At 34.8% G+C, this 24,405-nt stretch overlaps 1 protein-coding gene and 1 pseudogene across 1 annotated transcript in view; one reads left to right on the top strand and one right to left on the bottom strand.

Moving 5' to 3' along the window:
- Positions 1 to 24,405, bottom strand: part of CFAP54 (cilia and flagella associated protein 54) — a 340,765-nt gene that overhangs the window by 252,154 nt on the left and 64,206 nt on the right. The window contains exons 15-19 of the mRNA XM_052001234.1: positions 22,927 to 23,000; positions 19,737 to 19,865; positions 14,119 to 14,245; positions 7,105 to 7,188; positions 6,870 to 6,985 (exon numbers count right to left, since the gene is read on the bottom strand). Of these exons, the coding sequence (XP_051857194.1) occupies positions 6,870 to 6,985; positions 7,105 to 7,188; positions 14,119 to 14,245; positions 19,737 to 19,865; positions 22,927 to 23,000 (530 nt within the window). The remainder of the gene's footprint in view (positions 1 to 6,869; positions 6,986 to 7,104; positions 7,189 to 14,118; positions 14,246 to 19,736; positions 19,866 to 22,926; positions 23,001 to 24,405) is intronic.
- On the top strand, positions 1,078 to 2,135 carry LOC127564763 (60S ribosomal protein L4-like; annotated as a pseudogene).

Raw genomic sequence — 24,405 nt, 5'->3', positions numbered from 1 at the left:
ACAAACAGAAAGAAAGAAGGGGGAGGGAGAGAGGAAAAGAAAGAAAGAAGGAGAGAGAGGGAGGAAGGGAGAAAGAGAAACAGAGATAGAGACATAGAGAAAGACAGAGAGACAAAGACAGAGAGAGCCAAAGAGAAAAAAAAAGAGAGATAGAGAGGAAAGAGAGACAGAGTCAGAGAAATAGAGACAGACAAGCAGACAGACAGAGAGAGGAGAGACAGAGATAGAAAGACAGAGATGGAGACAGAGATAGACAGACAGACAAAGACAGAGACAGAGTCAGATAATAGAATGAGGGGAAATATACAATTATTAACATAACTATGAATGTGAATGGGATGAACTTAGCCATAAACAGAAGCAGACATTAGAGTGGATGAAAACTAGAATCCTAAAATATGTTGTTTACAAGAAACATACTTGAAATAGACATGCAGAATAAAGATAAAGGGCTGGAGCAGAATTTGTTATGCTTCAGCTGATGTAAAAAAAATAATAAACAGGTATAGCAATTATGATCTCAGACAAAACAAAAAAGTAAAAATAGATCTAATTAAAAGAGAAGCAAAGAAACTTCATCTTCATAACAGGTACCATAGACAATGAAGTAATATCACGACTAAACACATATGCAACAAATTATGTGGCATCCAAATTCTTAAAGGGAAAGTTGAATATGTTATAGGAAGAAATAGAAAAACTATACTAATGGGTAACCTCAACTTTCCCCTCTCAGAACTTGATAAATCTAACTAAAAAGAAAAAGAAAAAAATTCCTTTTGCTATGGAAACCATCAAGTAGAGGAAAAGCATGGCTCTTACTCTCTAGTGCCCATCATTGTTTGTATATATATATATATACCTTGATATCTGTGTAGTCCAAAAATGGGGAAGTATCTGACAAAAATGTTATCTTGTAAATGTATGAATTTGTTTTGAAGAATTGTACATGTTTAACCTATATTTTGGAACAAAGTTTTCGCAAGGCTGAATGTTGAACACTATTTTTACATATGTTTGAAAAACAAAAAGCTATTATTTAAAAAAAGAAAAAAGTTTTAAAATGTTATCTTGTTGATGTTTTTAAGGCTGCAATTTTTTCAGATAATTGTAAATTTTATTCATTCCAACTTAAAAAAATAATGGACAATTTTATGCTGTCAGTGAATTAGCAGGTGGTGAGATTATTGTTCAGTCTTAGGGAAATAGCAGAGCTATTGCTCAAATTCCTTGAGTTTTGGGTAGAGTAACTCATCACTCTGGCCAGGATGCTTTTGGAAATATGTATATTTCTTGTATATGCATATTTTCTCCGACCAAGACTTGGTTCCATCAACATCATGAAATGAACACTACACAAAAATGTTATGCCATCTGCTGCTCTATGTGGGCAGTCTCTGCCGTGCTGGCACTGGTCACATCAAAAGGTCATCAAATTGAATAAGTCTGAGACTTTCCTTTAGTGGTTAAAGACAAAGTCAAGGGGTATAAGAAAACCAAAGAATCCGTTTTGCTGCTTAAGAAGCTGAATGTATGGAATGGCATCAAAATATGTTGATCAGCATATGAGAGCTGATGAAGGTAAAATGAGAAACTATCTGATCCAGTGCTGGGGATCTTGTACCATCTATAATGAAGACAATGGTGTTATCAAAGTCTTCAGAAACGGTCCTGCTATTACTCTTCCTAATATGAATAATCTGAACCTTTACAGACTTGCTCCTGGTGGTCATGTGAGGTGTTCTATATTTGGACTGTGAGGGTCTTCCGTAAGTTGGATGACCTGTAGGTACGTGGCACTGGTCATGCACAAGATGACCAGCATAGACCTTACCAAGCTCGAGGATCTGGAGAGGCCTCCATGTACAACAACAACAAAAATTTGTCAACAAGTTTTCAAGAAGAATCCACTGCAAGGGATGGGGGGGGAGGGGAAAGTGAGGGAGAATTGGCTCAAATAGAAAATAACATACATACTCAATAGGGGTATAGAAATCTATCTTAACCAGCAGGAAAATAGGAGGGAAGTGGGATATGAGAAGGAGGGTGGGTGATAAAAGAGAGGGCATATTGGGAGAGGGAGTGCTTAGTAGCAAAACACTTTTGGGGAGGGACAGAGTAAAAGGGGAGGAGATAGAGAGGAGAAAGAGAGAGAGAGAGAGAGAGAGAGAGAGAGGAGAGAGAGAGAGAGAGAGAGAAAAGAAAGAGAGAGAGAGAGAAAGAGAGAGAATAAACGGGGAGAAATAAAATTAGCAGTAATAATTGTAAAAAAATTGAAGCAAGTTTCTTTGTTGGAATATTGTTTTTGGAAAATGATGAGCAGGATGCTCTTGGGGAAAAAAAGCTGGAGCATCCTCCATGAACAAAGTGAAATATACTGTATACAAAATAATAGCAATGTTCTAGGATGACTTTGTCATTCTCAGTAGTACAATTACCCACACATACTCTGAAGGACTTATAATGAAAATTCCTATCCATACACAGAAAAGGAATCGATTGAGTCTGAATGTAGATCAAAACATCCTCTATTATTCTCTATTTTTAACTTAATTTTCCTTGAGAGTTTTTATTTTCATTAGAATGGGAGATTTATGTTTTCTTAACAACTTGACTTTTATGGAAATGTTTTGAATAATTAATTCACATGTAGTTTCTTAATATTGGGTAAAAATAAAGAAGAGAAACCAGAACTCAAAAATCTTAAAAACAAATGTAAAAAAATTGTTTTAAATGTAACTGAGGAAAAATATTAAATAAATAAATTTAAAGAAAAAAAATAATCCACTGAAGAATTTGAGAATCATGATGAAGTAGAACCTACATGTCAAGATGATGTACCAGAATAGAATTCTGTGCCAGGATAATGACAGAAAATAAAAGAGTTGCCTCCTAAAGAAGATTGTAAAAGCAAAAAGAGGAGGAAGAGTAGGATCGAGAAAAATAAGGAGAAGTAAAAAGAGGAAGAAAAGGAAGAGAAGGAAGAAGAGGAGGAAGAGCAAGAGGAAGAGAAAAAGGAAGAGGAGAAGGAGGAGGAAAAGGAGGAAGAATCTATAGATAATAAACTTGCAAAAGCAAAGAAGTTTCCAGGGCAGAAAAAAAAAACAAAACAAAACAGCAGAAAAGAAGCCTCTGCAGCAAAGAAACCTGTGGAAAAGAAGCTCACAGCTGAAAAGAAACCCTTTGAGCAAAAGTTCACACACACAAATACACACAAAACCTGCAGCTGAGAAGAAGCCTGCTGCATAAACTCAGCATATCACTTTATCCCTTGGGTTACAACACATGATGTCAATATTGTAAATTTCTGAAGAATAAATATTCACAGTGATTTTGGGGGGAAAAAAACAAAAGTTAACGGGTATGAATAGAATTTTATAAAAATTAGATATAATAGACCTCTAGAGAAAATTGAATGAGAATACAAAAGTTAGGGCATACAAACAAATAATTAAATGCCAAAAAGTAGAAATATGAAATGCATACTTTTCAAATCACAATGCAATAAAATTACATTCAAAAAAGGGCTGTGGAGAGAGAAAATAAAAATTAATTGGAAACTAAGTAACTCTAATCCTAAAGAATGAGTGGGCAAATCACAATAATAATAATTGCACTGAATAGAATGACAACAATTAGACGATATTTACAGAATGCTGCCATACTGCCGGAAAGCAGTACAACAGAAAATTGATATCTCTAAATGCTTACAATAATAAAATAAGGAGCAGATCAATGAACTGGGCATGCTACTAATAGAAACGAGAAAAAAATTATAAATCGACAATTAAACATCAAGTTGAAAATTCTAAAAAATAAAAGAGATAAATAAAGTTGAAAGTAAGAAAATGATTGAACTAATAAGTAAAATTAAGAGCTGGTTTTATGGGAAAAAACAATGTAATAAACCATTGGTTAATTTAAAATTTAAAAAAAAATTTTAAAAAGAAGAAAAACAAGCTATTGGTATCAAAAATGAAAGAGATGAATTATCACAATAAAGAGGAAATTAAAGCAATTATTAGGTGTTATTTTGCCCAATTATATGCCAATAAATCTAACAACCTAAGTGAAATAGATGAATATTTACAAAAATATAAATTGCCCACATTAACAAAAGAGGAAATAGAATACTTAAATAACCCCATCTTAAGGAAAAGAAATCAAACAAACCATTGTTGAGCTCTCAAAGAAAAAGTCCTCATGACCAGATGAGTTCACAAATGAGATTTGCCAAACATTTAATGTACAAATAATTCCAATACTATACTATTTGGGAGTCCTACCAAATTCCTTTTATGTCACAAATATGGAAGCTATCTCAACCAGGAAAGCAAAAATTAAGTAAATATTTTTTGTATATATAGGTCCTTTGCCTTTTTCCTTGAGCTCTTTGGGATATAGAACTACTAGTGGCATTGCTATGGCAAAGAATATGCACAACTTTATAGCCCTTTGGGCTACTTCCAAATTATTCTTCAGAATAGTTCACTACTCTATTAGCAGTTCATTAGTGTGCCTATTTTCTCTCATCTTCTCCAGTATTTGTCATTTCTATAAGGTATGAGGTAGTATTTCTCTTATAACTTTGATTTCTTCTTCTGAAAACTGTCAGTTTATATTCGTTGACCATTTCTCAATTGGGGAATGACTCTTATTTTTATAAAATTGATTCAGTTCTATACTCACTATACTCAAAAAGAGACCTTTCTTCACCTGCTTTGTTAACATCACTAAATGTTGGAATTTCCAAGCTGGAAAGGAAGTCAGAGGTTATCTGGAGCAATTCTTCCTCATCCATTTTAAGGATGAGAAAATTGTGGCCTACTGGGATCATATGACTTTTCTAAGTTCAGAGTGATATAAAGAAAAAAATACTGGATTGAGAATAAGACCATTTGGATTTTAGCTTTGCCACTAAGTCATTGTGAAAAATTACTGATGGTAATTTTTTTTCAAATTATTAGAAAGTAACTTTTGGAGATGGTCTAGATGACAAAGACAAGGGTCCTCCTTTCTGTGTTTATGGGGTAGGTTATTATTGTTCAATCATTTTTCAGTGATGTTCAATTCTTCGTGATCCCATTTGTAACCTTCCTGACAAAGATACTAGAGTAATTTGCCTTTTCCTTGAGAGAAATTATTATTTCTATATCAGATTAAAAGCTAATTATTAAAATTAGACAGACCCAGTTTTTTCTCTGTCCTATTCCCTTGTCTAATTTTTCAAAGACACAGCTCATGGAAGATGCCATTAACATTCTCTTTATTCTGGGTATTCTACCCAACTAGATAGGACTTCTTATTCTAAGGCAAAATTCTTCTTCTTCTTCTCAGGCTTGAGCCTCCATCATAAACTCTTTGAATAGATTGCGTAAAGCCACAGGACAACATAAGTAATCAATGACATAATCAAATTTCAGATATGGTCCCTCACTGTAATATTTATTCTTTCATTAATTATTAACTAATCAAAGTTGATTGCCCCTCTCAGGAACACTTTTCTTCCAGTGGGGATATATAAACCATGAGTCTGGCCCATGATGGTCTTGGCTTTAAGAAAGAGACAGCCAAATGACCTTCCTTTTACTAATAAGCATTATTAATTTTATCATTAATTATTAATAAAATGATTATGTCTCTCTTTTAAATGTCACATCCTTCTCTTAACTCATGTTAGAGATGCAGAAACTGAAGCAAACACAGTTAAGTAAATTGCCTAGAATCACAGTGTCTGGAGTCAGATTTGAATCCAGAAAGATTATCTTCCTGACTCCCGAACTGGCACTTTATCCTCTGAGAACTGAAGCCCAGAGATAGAGGATAAGAAGAAATAGAGAGACTCAGAAAGAACTGTCAGAAATCACAAGGCCTCATCTTCCCTGCCATGTATCTTTTACATAAAATATTAAAAATTTTCAGTGTAAAAATGTTCTCTTGCAAAGGAAAATGTTTGTTTCAACAGGAAAACTCGTTTAAAAAAATACAAAGAAAAGATTTCAAATGCTTCAAAAACTGCAGTCAAATCAACCATTTCCTACAAGGTTGTTAAGATATTTTACAAATGGAAGGGAAGAAGATAGGGAGGGGGGATTTGGCAGCCACTAGAAGAGATGTTAATACTGCCTACTACAAAGGTTTTTGCAAAGCACTATTTCAGTAAAAACACAAAAGCTTTTAAAGAAATATCTGGACCTCTTCACCAAGACTGAGTGTGAGTTTTAAAAACTTAATACAAGGTCTCCAAGAAGCCAAAGGTAATTACTATATTTTACATCCTCTTAAAACTGAACCCTCCTCTGCATATAATCTTCCCCATCAGCATGTGTGCTCGTGGAGACAGTTTTTCTACCTGTGTCCTTAGTGCTTCACACACAGCAAGCACTTAATAAATAACTTTCAGTTCCTTTCTTACTTGAACTATAAAATTAAGTGATATACTGATTTCCAAAAGGCAATTCAAGATCCAAGATAATCAAAATCTTGAAATATCAGTTTGATTATTATTTTAATTCCTTTCTAATCTATTTAAATCATGGAGTTATTTTTTTATTTGTTTAAATAATAAAATCCATATTAAAAAACCTATTACTTTTTTTTTCTTGAAGCAGACTTAATTTTACAATTGTTCAATGCACCATTTACCAATGCAGACTGGCACTTGCTTTATCATTTACTTTTTAATATTAATATCATTTACAAACTATACACTTCTATCTACTAAATTATGGAAAGGTTATAATTTGTGTTCATGGAGGGAATATACCACACTGAGGAAAATACAGATTATTCACTGATGAAAACACTGACTATTCAATTAATTTAAATAAGTATTTAATTAATCCGCCACCCTCTGTCCCAGATATCACCTCTAGTAATTTGGGATCCTGGTGGGGATCTTTCTCAAATAATAGCAGAGCTTTCTGCATCAAGTAACTTGCTTTAGAGAGCCGATTCTTGTTGATTTTTCCCAGTACATATGATTCTGTAAAACAAAATATTCATTTCAGGAAGGATCATGTGAAAACATCCTTCTATCAAAAGTAGGATCCAATGGGTTGTCCTAGCTTATATAATTCGTGTCAAATCATAGCCATATCTCACCTGTGAAATAACTAGTGGTGGTAGACCCTTGTGAACTTTGAGCTTCTTTGGAAGAGACAGTTTTCTGGAGAGGAGTGTCCCAAGCTGAAAAAAAGAAGACAACTCACCATTAGACTCAGGTCTGAAGAAGTGAAATTCCTTTCCATTACAGATATCTAAAAATCACAGGAGTTATGTTGTGCTCTCTTTTGGAAGTCTGGTGAAGCCCACAGGCTATTTCTTAGATCATGTTAGAAAATACATAAAATAAAATACACAGAATTACAAAAGATAATAAATATGCTGAAATACAGTTATCAACTTTTTTTTAGGTTCACAAGATCTTAAGTTTAAGAGTCCCCCAGCTACAGATTTTAAAACACACTTTCTTTATTTTTCCCAGTTGATAGAAAGAAAAATTGATTTGACAGCCAATTTCTACTGCTATATGGGATATGGAATTTCTCCCCTTTATTTGCTAGTATGTACCTAACCAAAAGTTAAAATTTAATTTTTACCTCACTTCTTAAATATAATCAATAATCTGATGTTGGGAGATCTCCTTCCTGCTTTATAAAATAGGAGCACCTATCTATACACAGCAATAAAGAGAGAAAGAGAGAGAAAAGAGAGAGGGAGAGAAGGAGGGAAGGGGAAAGAGAGAGAAAGAGAGAGAAAGAGAGAGAGAGAGACAGAGAGACAGAGAGAGAGAAACAGAGACAGAAAAAGAGAGGGAGGGAGAAAGGAGACACACACTTCTGCCTTGGCCATCTGACAATGGTAATAAGTTAGCGCCAAAAGTTCTTAGCCTATGGTCAGTTCACAACTATTACTGAAGTACCTCCTCTCTGTCTTAAGTCTATGCTAGGTGCTGTGAGGAGATACAAAACTGTGTGACTTATTCCCTGGCCTTTTTAAGTTCTTAGCATTATTGGAATAAAGCTAGCACATGAATAAATTTAATATCACCTTAATTGTTGTTGCTATTCATCTTTCACTCTCTTTTTTGTAGTTTTATTTTTTATTTTAACAGTATTTTATTTTTCCAAATACATGCAAAAATAAGTTTTTAACCACCATCATTGAAAAACCTTGTGTTCCAAATTTTTCTCTCTTTCCTTCCTTCCTACTCCCTCCACAAGACAGCAAGAAATCTGATATAGATTAAACATGTGCAATTCTCCTAAACATATTTCCATATGCTTCACAAAAAAAATCAGATCAAAAGGGAAAAGACACAAGAAAGGGGGAAAAAACAAGCAAACAAATAACAGCCCAAAAAATAGTGAAGATATTATGCTTTGATACACATTCAGTCAGTGTTCTCTCTGGATGTGGATGGCACTTTCCATCAAAAGTCTTTTGGAATTGCCTTGGATCACTTCACCATTGAAACGAAGTCCATAATAGTTGATCAACATATATCTTATTATGTGGACAATGTTGTCTTAGTTCTGCTCTACTCAGCATCAGTTCGTATAAGTTTTTCCAGGTTTTTCTGAAATCATCCTGCTGATAGTTTCTTATAAAACAATAATATTCTATAACATTCATATACCATAACTTATTCAGCCATTCCCCAACTGATGGGTACCCACTCAGTTTCCAGTTCCTTGCCACTACAAAAAGGGCTGCCACGAACATTTTTGCACATGTAGGTCCTTTCCCCTTTTTATGATCTCTTTGGGATGCAGACCCAGGAGAGACACTGCTGGATCAAAGGATATTCAGAGTTTTACAGCCCTTTGGGAACAGTTCCAAATTGCTCTCCGGAATGGTTGGATCAACAATGTTTTAGTGTTCCAGTTTCCCCCCATCCATTCCAACATTCATCATTATTTTTCCTATCATTTTAGCCAATCTGAGAGGTCATCCTTCATTCTCAAAAAGGCCCAATGACATAAGGAGGGTGGTGTCTTGACTTGCAAATGAATTGGATTGGAGTGAGGCAGGGCTGTGCAAAGTTACAAGCCTGACTCTTCCTTCCAGAGTTATTGGAGTCCAGTGGCTAAACATAGGCCGGGATGCCTGGAGATGGTTCTGAATGCAGTGGGAGACCTTGGCCTAGCTAAGATCTTTCCCAGGTCTTAGTTTGTCTGGGACAGCACCCATTCAGTGATTTAAGGCTACATAAGAAATGAGGCAAAAGATGACCTAGTTTGCTTGCTCAAAAGAAACTTTATTCTGGAAGAAAAAGACCCCCAGGATTTATGGTCAGAATAGAAACAATGGCAATTTGTTTCTAAGCCATTAAAATCCAAACAATGACCAAGTGATCCAGGACTTATTATTGCCTCTGACAGATGTACAACAAGACCACCAAGGAAGAAACAGTCCAATTCCTGTCTGCTCTTCAAAATACACCCTGAGTATTATGTTCTATGCACCAGTATTTCAGAAGCTCTGTATGAAATCAGAGTACATCCAAAGGATAATGATCAAATAGATGAGGGGACTCAAAACTCTCCATGTGAGAAACAGCACTGATTCTAAAAATCAGAGGAACTGGCTTCAGATCCTGCCTCCCATGCTTACTACATCACTTTCCTAATCTGTAAAATGTGGAGATTGGGATAGAATTATTCAAGATTTATAATGATGGACCTTACCAAAAGCACTCCAGCATCTTAGCTAAGGACAGCAAAGTTCTAATTGAAATGAAATGTCTTTATTAACAGTTAATGTCAACAAATAAAGTCTCAATTTCTCAAATGAATAACAGAATCTCTCAAAAATATAAACGAGTGGTGAATCAAATTGAAAAGAATGATCAAAGGAAGGGTTTTTTAGGAATCTGTTGATTTGATTATATTCATAGACAAAGCAGAAGGAACAAATGGAAAATAAAGATTTAGAAGAATAAGGGAATATATTGTTAAGGCAATATAGAAAGAAATCAAATCAAAGAAATGGGGTTAGCCTTAGGAAAGAGCAGACACACTTCATCTGAGACAGAAGGGTAAGAAAAAAAAAGCAAATGATGATGGACAAGTTTGATAGACAAAACAGAGAGGTAGAGGGAGCTCCCTCTGAGGTGAATCAGGCTCAAGAAATTCTATAGGAAGCTAAGTCATAGGAAGCTGGGTATCTTGAATACAATAATTTATCTGCTAGAATGACCTTCCTACATAGGAGGCACTTGAAAATATGATAAGTAAGATGACTATACAAAAAGACTCAAAAGAAAAAAAATTTTGACTTGTGTCCAAAAGACTGATCAAAGATAAACTATGTATTTATTCTGAAAAAAGATACTATCCTCAACTTATAAAAGATACCAAAATTAGCAGGAGGGAATTATGGTGTAGTGAAGAGATAGCTTATGGGAAGGAGGAATAGCCTCCTCATCTCAAGAAATGAACACCGCACAGAAGCAGCCCATTTCCATTTGGAAATGCTTTTCTGAGGCAAACCTTGGCATCTCAGTGAAAAATTATAACCGTTATTTCCAAATTTTTAAGTATATACCATCACAGTAGTGTGAGAGGCAGTTTGATGTAGGAATAGACAGAAAGATATTTGATTGTATTGTCAAAGTCATTTCTTCCAGAAAGGGATGGATTCAAAGTTGTCACCAGAGCCAAGACAACTTGGGTGTCCTCCAAGCAACTTTTAATATTGTGAAGATGTAGATCTGTAGTGGCAGGAGTTTAGCTTCCTCTCTCAGTGAAATCACAAGCCCACACCCTACCCATCCCCATATCATAGGGTCACAGATTAGCACTAGAAAGGATTCAGAACCACCTTGTCCAACCCTCTCATTTTATCAGTGAGGGAGCTGAGATCCAGAGAAGTTGTGACTTGCTCCAATTTACCAAAGCAAGGATGGGCAGAGCTGGGCCAAACCCAGATCTTCTGACCCCAGATACACCACTCCCTACTGACCCCGCTTGTCTCAAAATAGAGCTCGCTCAAAAAGTCAACTAACCCCCAGGAGAAGAGTGTGTTGACTTGGTCAAAGCAATTAACCACTCACTGTTCAGCATGTCTTTAGGCAGCTAAATTTACAGAAAACATGGTTATTTTTGCTTCTTCAACTGCTTTAACCAAGCCTTCAGAGTATGGCTAAGAACAAAATCAGCCCACGGGGGGAAATAATAAGGAGAGAAAAAAAATCATGGTTCCCAAAATTATAAGAGGGCAGTGGAAGCAAAAAGTACCACTCAATACAGTAGTACAAATTAATAAGGTAATATATACCTGATAATAAGGAATATGCCGTTAAAAACCTAAGTTGTTTATAATTTCAATTCCTGTTCTGTCAATGAGCAATCTGGGAGGTGCTCTGATATCATTTCACCAAAGACTGATTTCCATTTACTTCCCATTTTCCAATATATGCAATAATGAAGGGTGCTCTCAGGACCCAATTTAAGCTGTGATTTATGTATTATCTGTACTTCAAATCAGGCAAAGAGTTTTCATGGGGAACACTCTACAACCATTTGGGGAATCACAGCTGCTTGGAGTTGTATTATTTCAAATTAACCAGTATCTGGATTAAATAAATTTTAGTGCACATAAAAATCTGACAAAGTCAGTCTCAAACTTGTAAAAGGAAGTAGATCTGAGGTCTAATCAGGGTAGAGTCTTCAGTTCTATTCTCCAATTACTCAACGTTTTACAGCAGAAAAAGTGTGTGTGTGTGTGTGTGTGTGTGTGTGTGTGTGTGTGTGTGTGTGACTATACGAAATAGAATCATGTAGGAACAAATAGAATAGTCTTGTCAAAAATGTAACCTAATAAAGGAAATAATTCAGGCTTGATTATTAACATCATCATTATCATTTACAATAGCTAGCATTTATACAGTATGTTAAAGTGTGCAAAGCAATTTATAAATATTATCTCATTTGAGCCTCATAGCAATCCTAGCAGTTAGATGCTATTATTATCCCTCTTTTATAGAAGGGGAAAATGAGGCAGACAAGAGATTAAATCTTCACAGAGCTAGTAAATGTCTAAGATCAATTTGACTTTATTCCAGGCACAGTGATCCATCCACTGCACCACCCAACAGCCATTGTGTTCTGAATATAGCTGACAAACAATACTGATCATGTCATCAGCATGATTCCAAGAGAATAGTATCTAGTGAGGACTTTGTTTCCCCCAGAGAGGAATATAGTGTGGGTAGACTGAGAGCTGGTCTCTGAGTCAGAGAGAATTGATTCGGACCCTGCTTCTGGTTCATCCTGGTTCAACCTAAGCAAGTGATTTCAGTTCTCAAGGATAATTCTCTAGGACCCTATATAGCAGCAAGTGGTGTTCTTAGGTGGAAGAAGTTGCCTATTTTCTTGAAAACACAGGATCATGCAAAAATAATTGAATGTCCAGCAGCATAAAGGGAATTTCCTGTTCCTCTCCCTAGCCAGACCCTGCTGAAATATCATGCTCATTCCCAGGGGGCACTGATAAAGTGAAGGATGACCAGGAGAAGACAAGAAGATGCACCCTTCTCTATTGTAATGGTCATTGTGCCATAATTCACCCAATGATCCATGAGACGATGTCCTAATGCTCTTGCACAAATGGCCTGTTTGGGTGTACACAATAATAGCAAGATCATGTGATGATCAACTAAAATAGACTTGGCTCTTCTCAGCAATCTAAAACAATTCCAAAAGACTTGGGATGGAAAACGCCATCTGCATCCAGAGGGAAAACTAGGGAGACTCGGTGCAGAACAAAGCACATTATTTTCACCTTTTGTTTTTTCTTTCTCATAGCTTTTCTCTTTTGTTCTGATTTTTCTTTCACAATATCACTAATATGGAAATTTATTCCATAAAAATCATTTTGGTTTTTAAAAAATGGTCTGGGTATTTCTCAGGACTAAGCTCCAGGCTGTTCTAAAAACAAGACACTCCATCTCTCAGCACCAGGAATTTTTTTCTGGCTGTCTCCTATGCCTGAAATCTCTCCCTCCCCCATTCCAAGTACTGACCTGCCTGGCTTCAAGTCCCAACCAAAATCCCACCTTCTACAGGAAACTTTCCTCAAAATTTCAATTCCATGTGAAGAAAAACTTATTAGTTATGACTAGAGTCATCAGAAAACATTGAGTTTTCTCAATCCTGGAAGTCTTTGGGCAGAAGGCAGACAGATTAGCATTTGCTAGGAGTGTGATACTAAGGAGCCAGACCAAGAGATGAGGGGAAAAAAACTATGACTTTGTGGGATGGCACATCCCATTCTAGGAGCCTGTGTATTTTCAGAATCTTGCAAAAAAGGCATCTGTATACTACACACCTTCCCTGATCACAACCCATTCTCTCTATACTGTTACAACCAATTATACTCCAACCTTATTCCTCAGCCAACATCCTACCATCTGTGGCTACCAGAGTATTGCTCCCTGGCTTTCCAGTTTGGGAACAACAATCAAAGCTACCATTAACACTGGAAAACATGTGTCATTCTATTTCCCTATTTCCCATAATTTCCAAACTAAAATACTTTTCCCTGGCCAAAATTATCATGTTTGTATAGTCTTCTTAAGAATATAAGCTCCTTGTGGAGTTACATTGTCACGGCTTTGGTATTAATATACTCAGGACTGAGATAGTATGTGGCACACACTAAGTGCTTAATAAATGCTTTTTCATTCATTCATTTGGTAATATTGTAGTCAATAGAAATCCTTGATTTCTTCCCCTTTCAATAAGACCCAAGAAGCTTATATTACTAATAATCTACTGTAACTCATAAAAATGTTGCTCATTTATTTAAATGTATTATTTCCTAGTTCATTGAACTAGATTACAAGATTTATACAGGGTTTAAAATATTATTATGAATGAATCATTAATAACTCACATTTTAACTCTAATGGTGTGGTGGTACAAATCAATTAAATTGTCAAAAAAAAATAAGAGAAGGAAAGAAAAAATAAAAACACTAAAATTTAGTTCCCTAGGTGTTAAAGAGTTGTGGGGAAAGAGTTAGTTAATAGTCTTGTTAAACTAGTTCTAGGCTTGGATTTGACCCAGAACTGCTCTAGCATCTTGAAGCTATATGAATAGTGACTAATACCTTTAAGTTGGTCAAGAAGTGCAACAGCGATCTGATGCTGAGTCATAATGATCTCCAGTTGCAAGTCCATGATGAAACTATTGGCTGTAAGTGGCTTGTCAATTTTTTCTTCTGTTGGAGGGATAACCTTTTGTCCATTTAAGTCACATACAAATTAGAAGGAAACAGAATTATCCAAACATTAAAATGAGCAGACACACACACATACACCCCGAACAAAAACCAAGAATATCTAAAATAAAGGACAAAATCATTCACTCTAATAAAAGCCTTTTCCTCCCAGAATCAGTGCCTGGAGAAATTGAGAGATGGTAATTTTGACTTTGGAGGATTCCCCTTTCAGTGTGTGTCATACTTATCTTGTTTCCTATTCTTTTCACCTAGAAGTCACAACTCTTCCCAATCATATAGAATAACAGAGAAGAAACAAGACACAATCATAGAGCATCTGACCGATAATGAGAGAATACAAGAGAAAAAAAGATACAAGAAACAACTAGAAACGGAAATGATTCTGAGAAGATGGTGGAGTAAGTTTATAAATTTCAAGCTTTCCAGATTTCCCCCACAAACAGAACAGATTTACATCTCAGGATGAATATAAACTGGTGAAAAACAAACCCTACTTGGGGTATAATAGGGGTCCTCCAAGACTAAGGGGAAGCTCTGAAGGAAGACCCTGGGTGGGGCATTAACCAAGTAAAAAGTAAATACATCTAGTTTTGTAGAAACTCAGAGTGGGGAACCCTTAGTATAGCTGGAGGCTCAACAGGGACCACAGAAATTTTCATTTCCCCGGACTGTTTGTGGAGTCTGGGCCTGAGTCCAGAAAGACAGAGGCTGATTGGGGATGCCAGGCCCACCTGTGGTGCAGAGAACCTACCCCAGGTAAGAAGGAACCAGAACACCGGGAGTGCATAAGCCCCAGGGCAGAGACACTGCTGGCTGAGGGCACTTGGAAGAGTGGGGAGCTCTTAGGTTTGGGTTTCCTGGTCAGAGGAGAGAGCTGAAGTAAAGGCAAAGGTGCCATCCCCCCATTCCATGGTTAGAGGTACTTCCACTAATACTTCTCATTTAAATAAAAAATAAAATAAACCAACAAAGACGAAAATATCTAATCATAGAAACTTACTATGGGAATAGGGAAATCCAGGGTTCATCTTTTTACATGAAGTAAAAAAAAACAAAACCCTCTTCTACTCCCAAAGAGTAACTAAATGGTTACCTGCCTAAAAAGAATTTATAGAAGAACTCAAAAAAAACTTCAAAAATCAAGTGAGAGACAATGAGGAAAAGCTAAAAAAACAAACAAACAAACAAACAAACAAACAAACCTGTCCTAGAAAAACAAGATTACAAAAAAGATGTTAACAACTAGAAAACGAGATTCAGTCTCAAAAAAGAAAATAATTCTTTGTGAATTAGAATTGGGCAAGCCAGGGAAGCTACAAGGGAACAAAAAAATAACAAAACAAAATATATAGAATGAAAAATAGAACAGAATGTGAAACATTTTATAAGAAAAGCAACAGATCTGGAGAACAAATCAAGAAGAGAAAATATAAAAATAATTGGATTATTTGAAAGCTCTAACTAAAATAATAATCTTGATATAATAATGCAAGAAATTATCCAACAAAATTGTTCTGGAGTGATAGGAGGGGGAAGTATAGAAAAAAATCCACTGAAAAATCCACTGACCACCACCTCAAAGAGACCCTTTGTAGAAAATATATAAGAATATTGGGTTTTTTTATTTTGATTTATTTAATTTTTTTCCATTTACATTCAAAACAAAAAAAATTACATTTGCTTTTTTAAATTTTTTATTCTAAATATTCTCCCTTATCCCTACTCACAATTACGAAACCACATGTGAAGTTGGACAAAATATTTCCATAAAAGTCAAATTGTGAAAGAAAATACATCTCCTACCCTAATGAAAATTAAAACCCTCAAGAAAAATTAAGAAAGGGGGAGAGGAGGAGGACAAGGAAGAAGAAGAGGAGGAGGAGGAAGAGGAGGAAGAAGGAGGGAGGGAGAGAGAGAGAAAATGCTTCAATCTGTATTCAGACACAATCACTTCTCTGGGTATGAATAGGATTTTTCATCAAAAATCTTTCAGAGTAGTAGTTGTGGATTATTGTACTATTGAGAATAGCAAAGTCAGTTATAGCTGGTCATCCTACATTATTATTTTATTTTATTTTATAATAACTTTATATTGACAGAACTCATGCCAGGGTAATTTTTTACATTATCCCTTGCACTCGCTTCTGTTCTGATTTTTCCCCTCCCTCTCTCCACCCCCTCTCCTAGATGGCAAGCAGTCCTATATATGTTAGATATGTTGCAATATATCCTAGATACAATATATGTTTGCAGAACCGAACAGTTCTGTTGCTACAACATTATTATTACTTTGTATATAGTACATTTCACTTTGCTTGAGTTCATGGAGGACTTTCAGGTGTTTTTTTTTTCCTGAGAGCATCCTGCTCATCATTTCCCATAGAACAATAATATTTCATTACAAACATTTATCTATGAGTCATTCCCCAATTAATGTGCATCCCTCAATTTCCAATTTTTTTGCCCTAAGAAGAGAGCTGCTATGAATTTTTTTTGCACATATTGATCATTTTTCTTTTTTAAAAAATTTCTTTTGCTGAAATAGTATTGTCAAATTAAAAAAAAACAAATTAAAGAGAAAATTTTGCAAGAAACAAGAAAAAATGATTCAAATATGTTGGTGCGACAATTAGAATTGTTTGGGACTTAGCAGTGAAATGATTTATACTAGCAATCAAAAGAAGTAGGCCTATAGCCAAAAATATCATATCTAGCAAAATTACCCATAATATTGAATGAAAAAAATATAAATTCAATAAATTTGCAAATTTCCAGGACTCAAACCCTGAATTTAATTTTAAAAATTTAATATAAAATAAAATAGAAATATAAGAGCCAATATCAAAGATTAATTTCAAAGAACTTAATATGAACAAATTGTTTTTAATGTGGAAATATATTGCATATATGTAAAATTGACATCAGTAAGTGGGTAACTCAAAACAAAGATTGAGGTAAAGTTGATGTGTATGGCAGTGGGACAAAATTGTAGATTAATAAGCAAGGGATAAATGTGGGAGAGATGGCATAGGATAAAGTGGGGTACAGAAGGGTACTTAGATTAATAGGTAAGTAGAGAAATGGAAATGGGATGAAGAGGGCAAGAAAGGGTGGTAGGAGAAAATAAAGGAGGGATCCCTCCTTTGTAGATCCCTCTACAGGTGGGGGGTGGTTAAGTAATAATAGTAAAACGAGTTAAGAAGCAGAATTAAAGTTGAAGAGTTAGCAAGGATAGAAAATAAGAGATAGACACAATCTCTACAATAAGAATCAGGAATAGAATTTATTAGAAAAAAAAATAAGGCTAGTAATCATTGGTCTTAGACAAAGCCAAACTTAAAGATTCATTCAAGAGAGAAATCTGCATTATATGTCAGCCATTTTTATTGTTTTAGATGCATGTTTAATATGAGTAAATGTATATGTATACAATATACGTGTCTGAGTATGTGTGGATATGTATGCATTTAGGTATAAGTGAATATATATATTTTATATGTATATGTTGTGTAAGTGGGAGTATGAGTGTGACTATATGTGTGTACATATAAATACACACATATTTATATATGAATACATCTGTGCTTAACTTCTCCTGCTTGGACAAGTAGGAAGGGATGAAAAAGGAGGAAAAAGAATAAAGGAAAAAGTACACAGCTGAGAACAAAAAAATAACCTTCAAGGAAACAAAGGAAAGATTGATATTCATGAATATAATTCTCCTCTATTATTACATATGCTTTCTTGAAATGGAAATTTATTGTTATATATTTTGAGTCCTCCCTGATATTCTGATGGGCACGTGACAATGGTTTTGGGATTTTTTTTAATTTCTATTCTGTTTTTTTCTTATTTTCTATTCAGCTCACTAAAAAAAGAAACATCTAGAATTTGATTTCTTCCCAAAAGATCTTTGAGACCACAGCTAAAAAGAGGAACTATCTGCAATGAATCATGGACAGGAATCTGCAAATTAAAGATCAAATGCAGTTAAGTAAACAAACAAACAAAAAAAAAGGCAGAAAACCTGCTATTAAAAATTAAACCCCTTGATTAGGAAACCCTTATTCAAGAGCCTTTGTGGAAAAGATAATGATAAGTGCTAGAGAAGATGTGAGAAAACTGGGATATCAATGCATTATTGGTGGAGTTGTGAACTGATCCAACCATTCTGGAGAACAATTTGGAACTACGCCCAAAGGGCTATAAAACCGCATACCTTGTGATCCAACATTGCTGCTATTGGATCTGTATTCTAAAGAGATCACAAAAAAAAAAAAAGAGAAAAAGACTCACATGTACCAAAAATTTTTATAGCAGTCCTTTTTGTAGTGACAAGAAACTGGAAACCAAATGAATGTCCATCAATTGGGGAACGACTGAATATGTTACAGTATACGAATGTGAGGGAACATTATTGTTCTCTAAGAAATAATGAGCAGGCTGGTTTCAGAAAAGCCTGGAGAGAATTACATGAACTGATGCTGAGTGAAGTGAGAAGGACCAGGAGAACATTGTACATAGTAACAGCAATATTGTGTGATGAACAACTATGACAGATTTAACTCTTCTCAGCAATACAGAGATCCAAGACAATTCCAAAAGACTTAGGATGGAAAATGCCATATGCATCAAGAGAAAGAACTATGGAGACTGAATGCAGATGAAAGTATACTCTTTTCACTTTTTTGTTTGCTTGTTTTTTCTTTCTTGTGTTTTTTTTTGTTTGTCTGTTTTGATTTTTCTTTCACAACATTACTTAGTATAGAAATGCTTTGTCTAAGAACCCCAAAGCTTGTCAAACAAGATGCAAATTTCTCACTCCTGAAGTCCTGAAGACTCCTAGCAGGGTAAGTTATACCATGAGGCAGTGTCCCAAAAGCATGTCTTAACTAGCAAAGCAGCTAATAGTTTTTTCGCTTGCCTTCATAATAATTTTATCCTTCAAACTATAGAGGTGCAAAAAGGGGAATGTACTACTCTAGATTTGACTTTCCCCAACAAAGAGAAACTGACTGCCAGAAGACAAATAATAGAAAGCTTGGGGCTGGAAGGAGAGAAGGGCAAGGTTCTCTTATTGTAATCTGCTATACAGAAAGAGAGGAAAACCTGGAATAACCTAACATACATTCTAGATGTCTATGAGGAGAATCAATTTCAGAGAAAGAATAGTAAGATCCCATGAACTAAAATTCTATAAGAGAAATCAACTTAAGGAGGATGAGAAGCTCTCAAGCAAAGGAGAAAGGGAGAAAGAGAGCCAGAAGAAGGCAGTCAAGGAAAGAGAGAAAGGGGGAAAGAAGGGAGGAGGGAAAGGGAAAAGATGAGGGAAAAGGGAGAAGGAAAGACAAGAATCACTCATCTCATACACACCTCAAAGTGGATATCAGAGAGATATGTGGCTGCCCACTCTTTCTACTTGTAAGATGAACCCTATTCCCAGAAATAATCCAGTTCTTTCTAAATGAAGAATTATACACACTTACATTGGTATAACAATGATCATATACTGATGTTCCATTGAGCAATGTAGTTCTTGAACGAGACAACCCTATCATCGTAATGGCTTGGCCGAGAACCTCATAAGCCAAAAGTAATTGCTCTTCAGGTGTTTTCTAAAAATGAATTGAAAGACAGATATTTTCCTGAAAAAATTGATGTAAATTTTTGGGAAGTTCTTTAAAATAAATGGGATACAAACTTTAAATCTAATTTTAATCCCCATCCAAAGATAACATTGAAAAAAATTTTATGCATAAGCATCATTGCCTATATTTCTTTAAGTCTGATTTATCTTTAAGTATTAATTGTGAACAGAGCTGAAAATCATTCTCCTAACAAGATATGCCATGTTTTTTACTAAGAAAAATGAAACGTTTCTTCAAAAAATTTTCTTTATGTTATTTTGATTTATTAAGTGACAGCAAAGGCAGGTTTTAAATTAATTTAAGTCAAAGCTTCTTAAACTGTGGATTGTGACCTCACACAGAATCACACAACTGAATGGTTAAGTCACAAAAATATGATTTATTACCAGTAAATGTTTTATAGTATATTTTATATATTATATATATATAATATATATATATATCATAGTATATGTTTATATTTATAAACATATATATATAGTATTTAAACATATGCTATTTATTTTTAAATATTTTATATACTTATATACCCGGGGTCGTGTAAAAATTTTTTCAAGAAAAAGGGATCACTAGTGGAAAAAATTTAAGAAGTCCTGATTTAAGTGATGGAGCTGAAATGAAGACAATTTCTATTGAATGAATTTTTGAAAAAATTATTTTTAAAGCATTTCCTTTGTGCAAAGTACTTTCCTAACTTCTGGGGATATAAATACAAAAGCAATATAATCTCAACCCCTGAGAAGGTTCTAAAAGGCAAGGAGGTAACACAAATACAGCAGTGGTAACTAAGAAGGCATTCTTTTGTCTTGGAAGTAATAGTGATGGTGAGAAATGCAGTAACAAACATCTCATCCTGCAGCAATGGCAGTATTGATTGATTATAATTCCAGAACTGGAAAGATGGTGAGTGGACAGATAGAAAGGACAATGAAGTGAAGCATGGTTGAAGTCAAAACTTCTATGTGGTGGATGCATCACCATCCCAACCAGAACCAGAACCAGAACCAAAAGGGCAAGCACTACTGCAAATTCAGAAATAATGCTTTGGAGATAAGGCATTATTATATATAATAGGAATTGACAATACTGCTGTGTAACATTTTAGCTGGGACAATTTACATACATTTTAGGGCTATTTTTATTATATAAATGAAAGCATAACCGTATATAAAGTAATTAAACAAGTGTCTGCATTTATCAAAGAGAAGCTGCCATCTATAAAAAGGAAGAAAAAAAAGAAATCTTACATATTCACTGATAATTATTCTTAGATAATGTTTTCTACATCAAAAAATACGAAAACTTAACAAAAGACATTTTGAGTGATTTCCAGCAATCCCAGAATCCTGTGTCCATTTTAAATCAGATAATCCCTATGCTAAATCACAATTCTTGAATTTAGTAAAAGAAAAGCTAGAGTAGATCCTATCCTTATGTCTTCCTAAATCTCTCAAATCATTTGAACTATGAGGAGGTTTGATGGTTAGTACAATAAAATTATTATTTTAAAAGACATATTAAACAAGCCAATATAATCTTGAAATTTTGAAGGTTTTTACATGTTGAGAATTAAATATAGAGATTAGTGGTTAAAGGAACTGTGGAATTTTGGCCAGAAGAAAAGAAGATACTTAGTGGGGATAGAAAGCTATCAAATATCTTATGGGTTTTTATATGGAAGAGGGCTTAGGTTTAATAAATTTTTCTCCAGAAGGAAGATCCAGGATAAATGAATAACATTAAAGAGAGGCATGTTTTGGTTCAACATAAAGAGATCCTAGCATTTATAACTATCTGAGAGTGGAATATACTTTTCTGGGAAGAATTAAAGTGCATCTTTTCTTAACTAAAAATATAAATAAAAGGTTGTTGTTCAGTAGTTTCATTCATGCCTGATTCTTCATGACCCCATTTGGAGTTTTCCTGGCCAAGATACTGGAGTGGTTTGCTATTTCCTTCTCCAGCTCATTTTACAGAGGAGGAAACTGAGGCAAGCAGAGTGAAGTGACTTGTCCAGAGTCATACAACTCAGAAGTATCTGAGACTGGATTTGAACTCAGGAAGAGACGTCTTCTTAACTTTCTGTACAGTATGGTATCACCCCAGCTTCCTTCCTAAAAAATAAGTTCCCTCTAATAAAATCATAAAATCCTTCTATCACATTCATCCTTAGGGTCTAACATGATGCCCAACGAATTGTTAAGGACAAAGGAAGTGACTAAGAAATATTGGCTTAATTGAAATATACAAGACTATGGTCATGCCCATAGAAGGGATAATCAACTGCTCTCAATTTGATTTGGACCAAGGCAAAAGTGGTTGATTAGATAATGTCTTAATAACTGAATTAAATACACCATGAGTAATCTGACTGATTACTTCTTAATCAGCCATTATAATGGCTTAAAAAATATCACTTCCTTCCTTTAGACCTAGACCAAAAATGAAAGATGATTTTCATTAATAGCAAATCGTTGTCTGCACACATTAAATTCAATTCAGAAAGCACTTGTAATCCAAAAACATTCACTGTAACACTATTTTTTTTAAAAAGGCAGTGTTCAGAAAATTATAGGAAATACAGAATCATAGCACATGTATATAAACACTAATTCACAACACAAAATCATGTGGCGATCTTGTTTGGTTTCTTTTAAAGAAATGAAAAAAGCAAGATGCCTATTATAGTGTTATAATATAGTAATAATATAGTATTATATAAGGTCTGCATCAATGTCAAGAGTACCTCTGACTTTCATTGCCTGTGTCATCTTGGGCGAATCACTGGATCTCTCCAGATGGACAATCAATATGGGTAAAATGACAAAAAAGCCAAAGTAATATTTTTTAAGTTATGAATTATATTTTTAAGAACCAAGAACCGAATAAATTCTGACATTTCAATTCTAAAAAGTTTTCCATAATTAACCTTTTAACTAAAGAAAATCTGGCCTTATATAATAATAGATATGCTCTGGATTTTTTTACATGTTTTCTCAAATGTTAAATACAGGTAATGAAGTCTTACCTTTAATATTTGAAGAATATCAGAACAACCTTTTTGGAAGAAGTTTTGGTCAAAATAATTTTTGTTTCCTAAGCCTTTAAGAGGAAAAAATAGAAAATGGAAAATCAATGCCAAAGGTTTCCTTCCACCTGAATGTGATTAGTCCAAGCTCTGTTCATGTGACCTGACAGTATTCTCCCCATGGTCTATGCTGTCATCACTCTTATCACCCCCAGAACATTATACATTTTCTTATTTGCTCATCTCATTTCCTCTGCCCTGCCCCTCCAAACCCTCTTCCACAACCCTGTTCTACCAATTAATTTTCTATCCGACTCAACTCCTACCCTTCAGTGATACTACCTCCCTCCTCCTCTCAACTCTCAGAAGACCTCTCCATCAGGTTAGATGACAAAGGAGACAGAGCGCTGGGCTGTAAATCAAGAAGAGCTGAGCTCGTGATGCTCAGTGAAATGAGCAGAACCAAGAGAACAGTGTACATGGCAACCACAAGATTATAGGATAATCCACTGTGATGGACTTGGTTCATTTCATCAATGAGCTGATTCAAGACAATTCCAACAGACTTGTGATGGAGAGAGCCATCTGCACCCACAGAGAGAACTATGGAGACTGGATGTGGATCACAGCATAGCATTTTCATTTTTGTATTGTTGTTGTTTGTGGTTTTTTCCCTTTTTGATCTGATTTTTTGTGTGCAACAGGACAAATGCAGAAATATATTTAGAAAAATTGCACATGTCTAATCTATATTGGATTGGTTGCTCTCTAGGGGACAGGAGACGAAAGGAAAAAAATTTGGAACACAAGGTTTGTAAGGGTGAATGTTGAAAACTATCTTTGCATATATTTTGAAAAATAAAATACTATTAAAATCAAAAAGAAGAAAGAAGGAAGAAGGAAGGAGGAAGAGGAAGAAGGAAGAAGAAAAGGGAGGAAAGAAGGGAAAGGAGCAGTAAGGGGAATAGGGAGAGGGAGATGACCGAAGTTCAAAAATTACCTCAGACACTCACTAGCTATGGGAAGTCACTTAACCTTTGTCTGCCTTAGTTTCCTTATCTGTAAAATGAGGATAATAAAAGCTACCTCGGATGGTTGTTGTGATCAAATGAGATAATCATAATTTGATCAGTGCAGCATTTGGCACGTACAAGGTGCTTAATAAATATTTATTCCCTTTCTCCTCTTTTAGTAGGACCCTTTGTATCTCTCCTGAATCTTTCAATATTACTTTATATTCTAGTTATTTGAGAACTTAATAATTCCCCTCCTAGAACAGAGGCTCCTTGAGGACAGGAATTATGAGAGATTCACCTCTGCCGCCTTTTTTTTTTTTTTTTTAGCACTTCAGCACAGCAAACAGCAATCATTCAAATAAGTCTTTGCTGAACTAAAGTGGTTTTTTCTGAATAGAATGATTAATTCCTCAAAAAAATTATTTTTTACATATAAATCAATAGCAAGAATTTTGCAATACAA

This window comes from Antechinus flavipes, chromosome 5 (genome assembly GCF_016432865.1).
Source record: "Antechinus flavipes isolate AdamAnt ecotype Samford, QLD, Australia chromosome 5, AdamAnt_v2, whole genome shotgun sequence".
Classification (NCBI taxonomy): domain Eukaryota; kingdom Metazoa; phylum Chordata; class Mammalia; order Dasyuromorphia; family Dasyuridae; genus Antechinus; species Antechinus flavipes.
The sequence above is the reverse complement of the archived record's forward strand: the minus strand, read 5'-3'. Positions and strand labels throughout refer to the sequence as shown.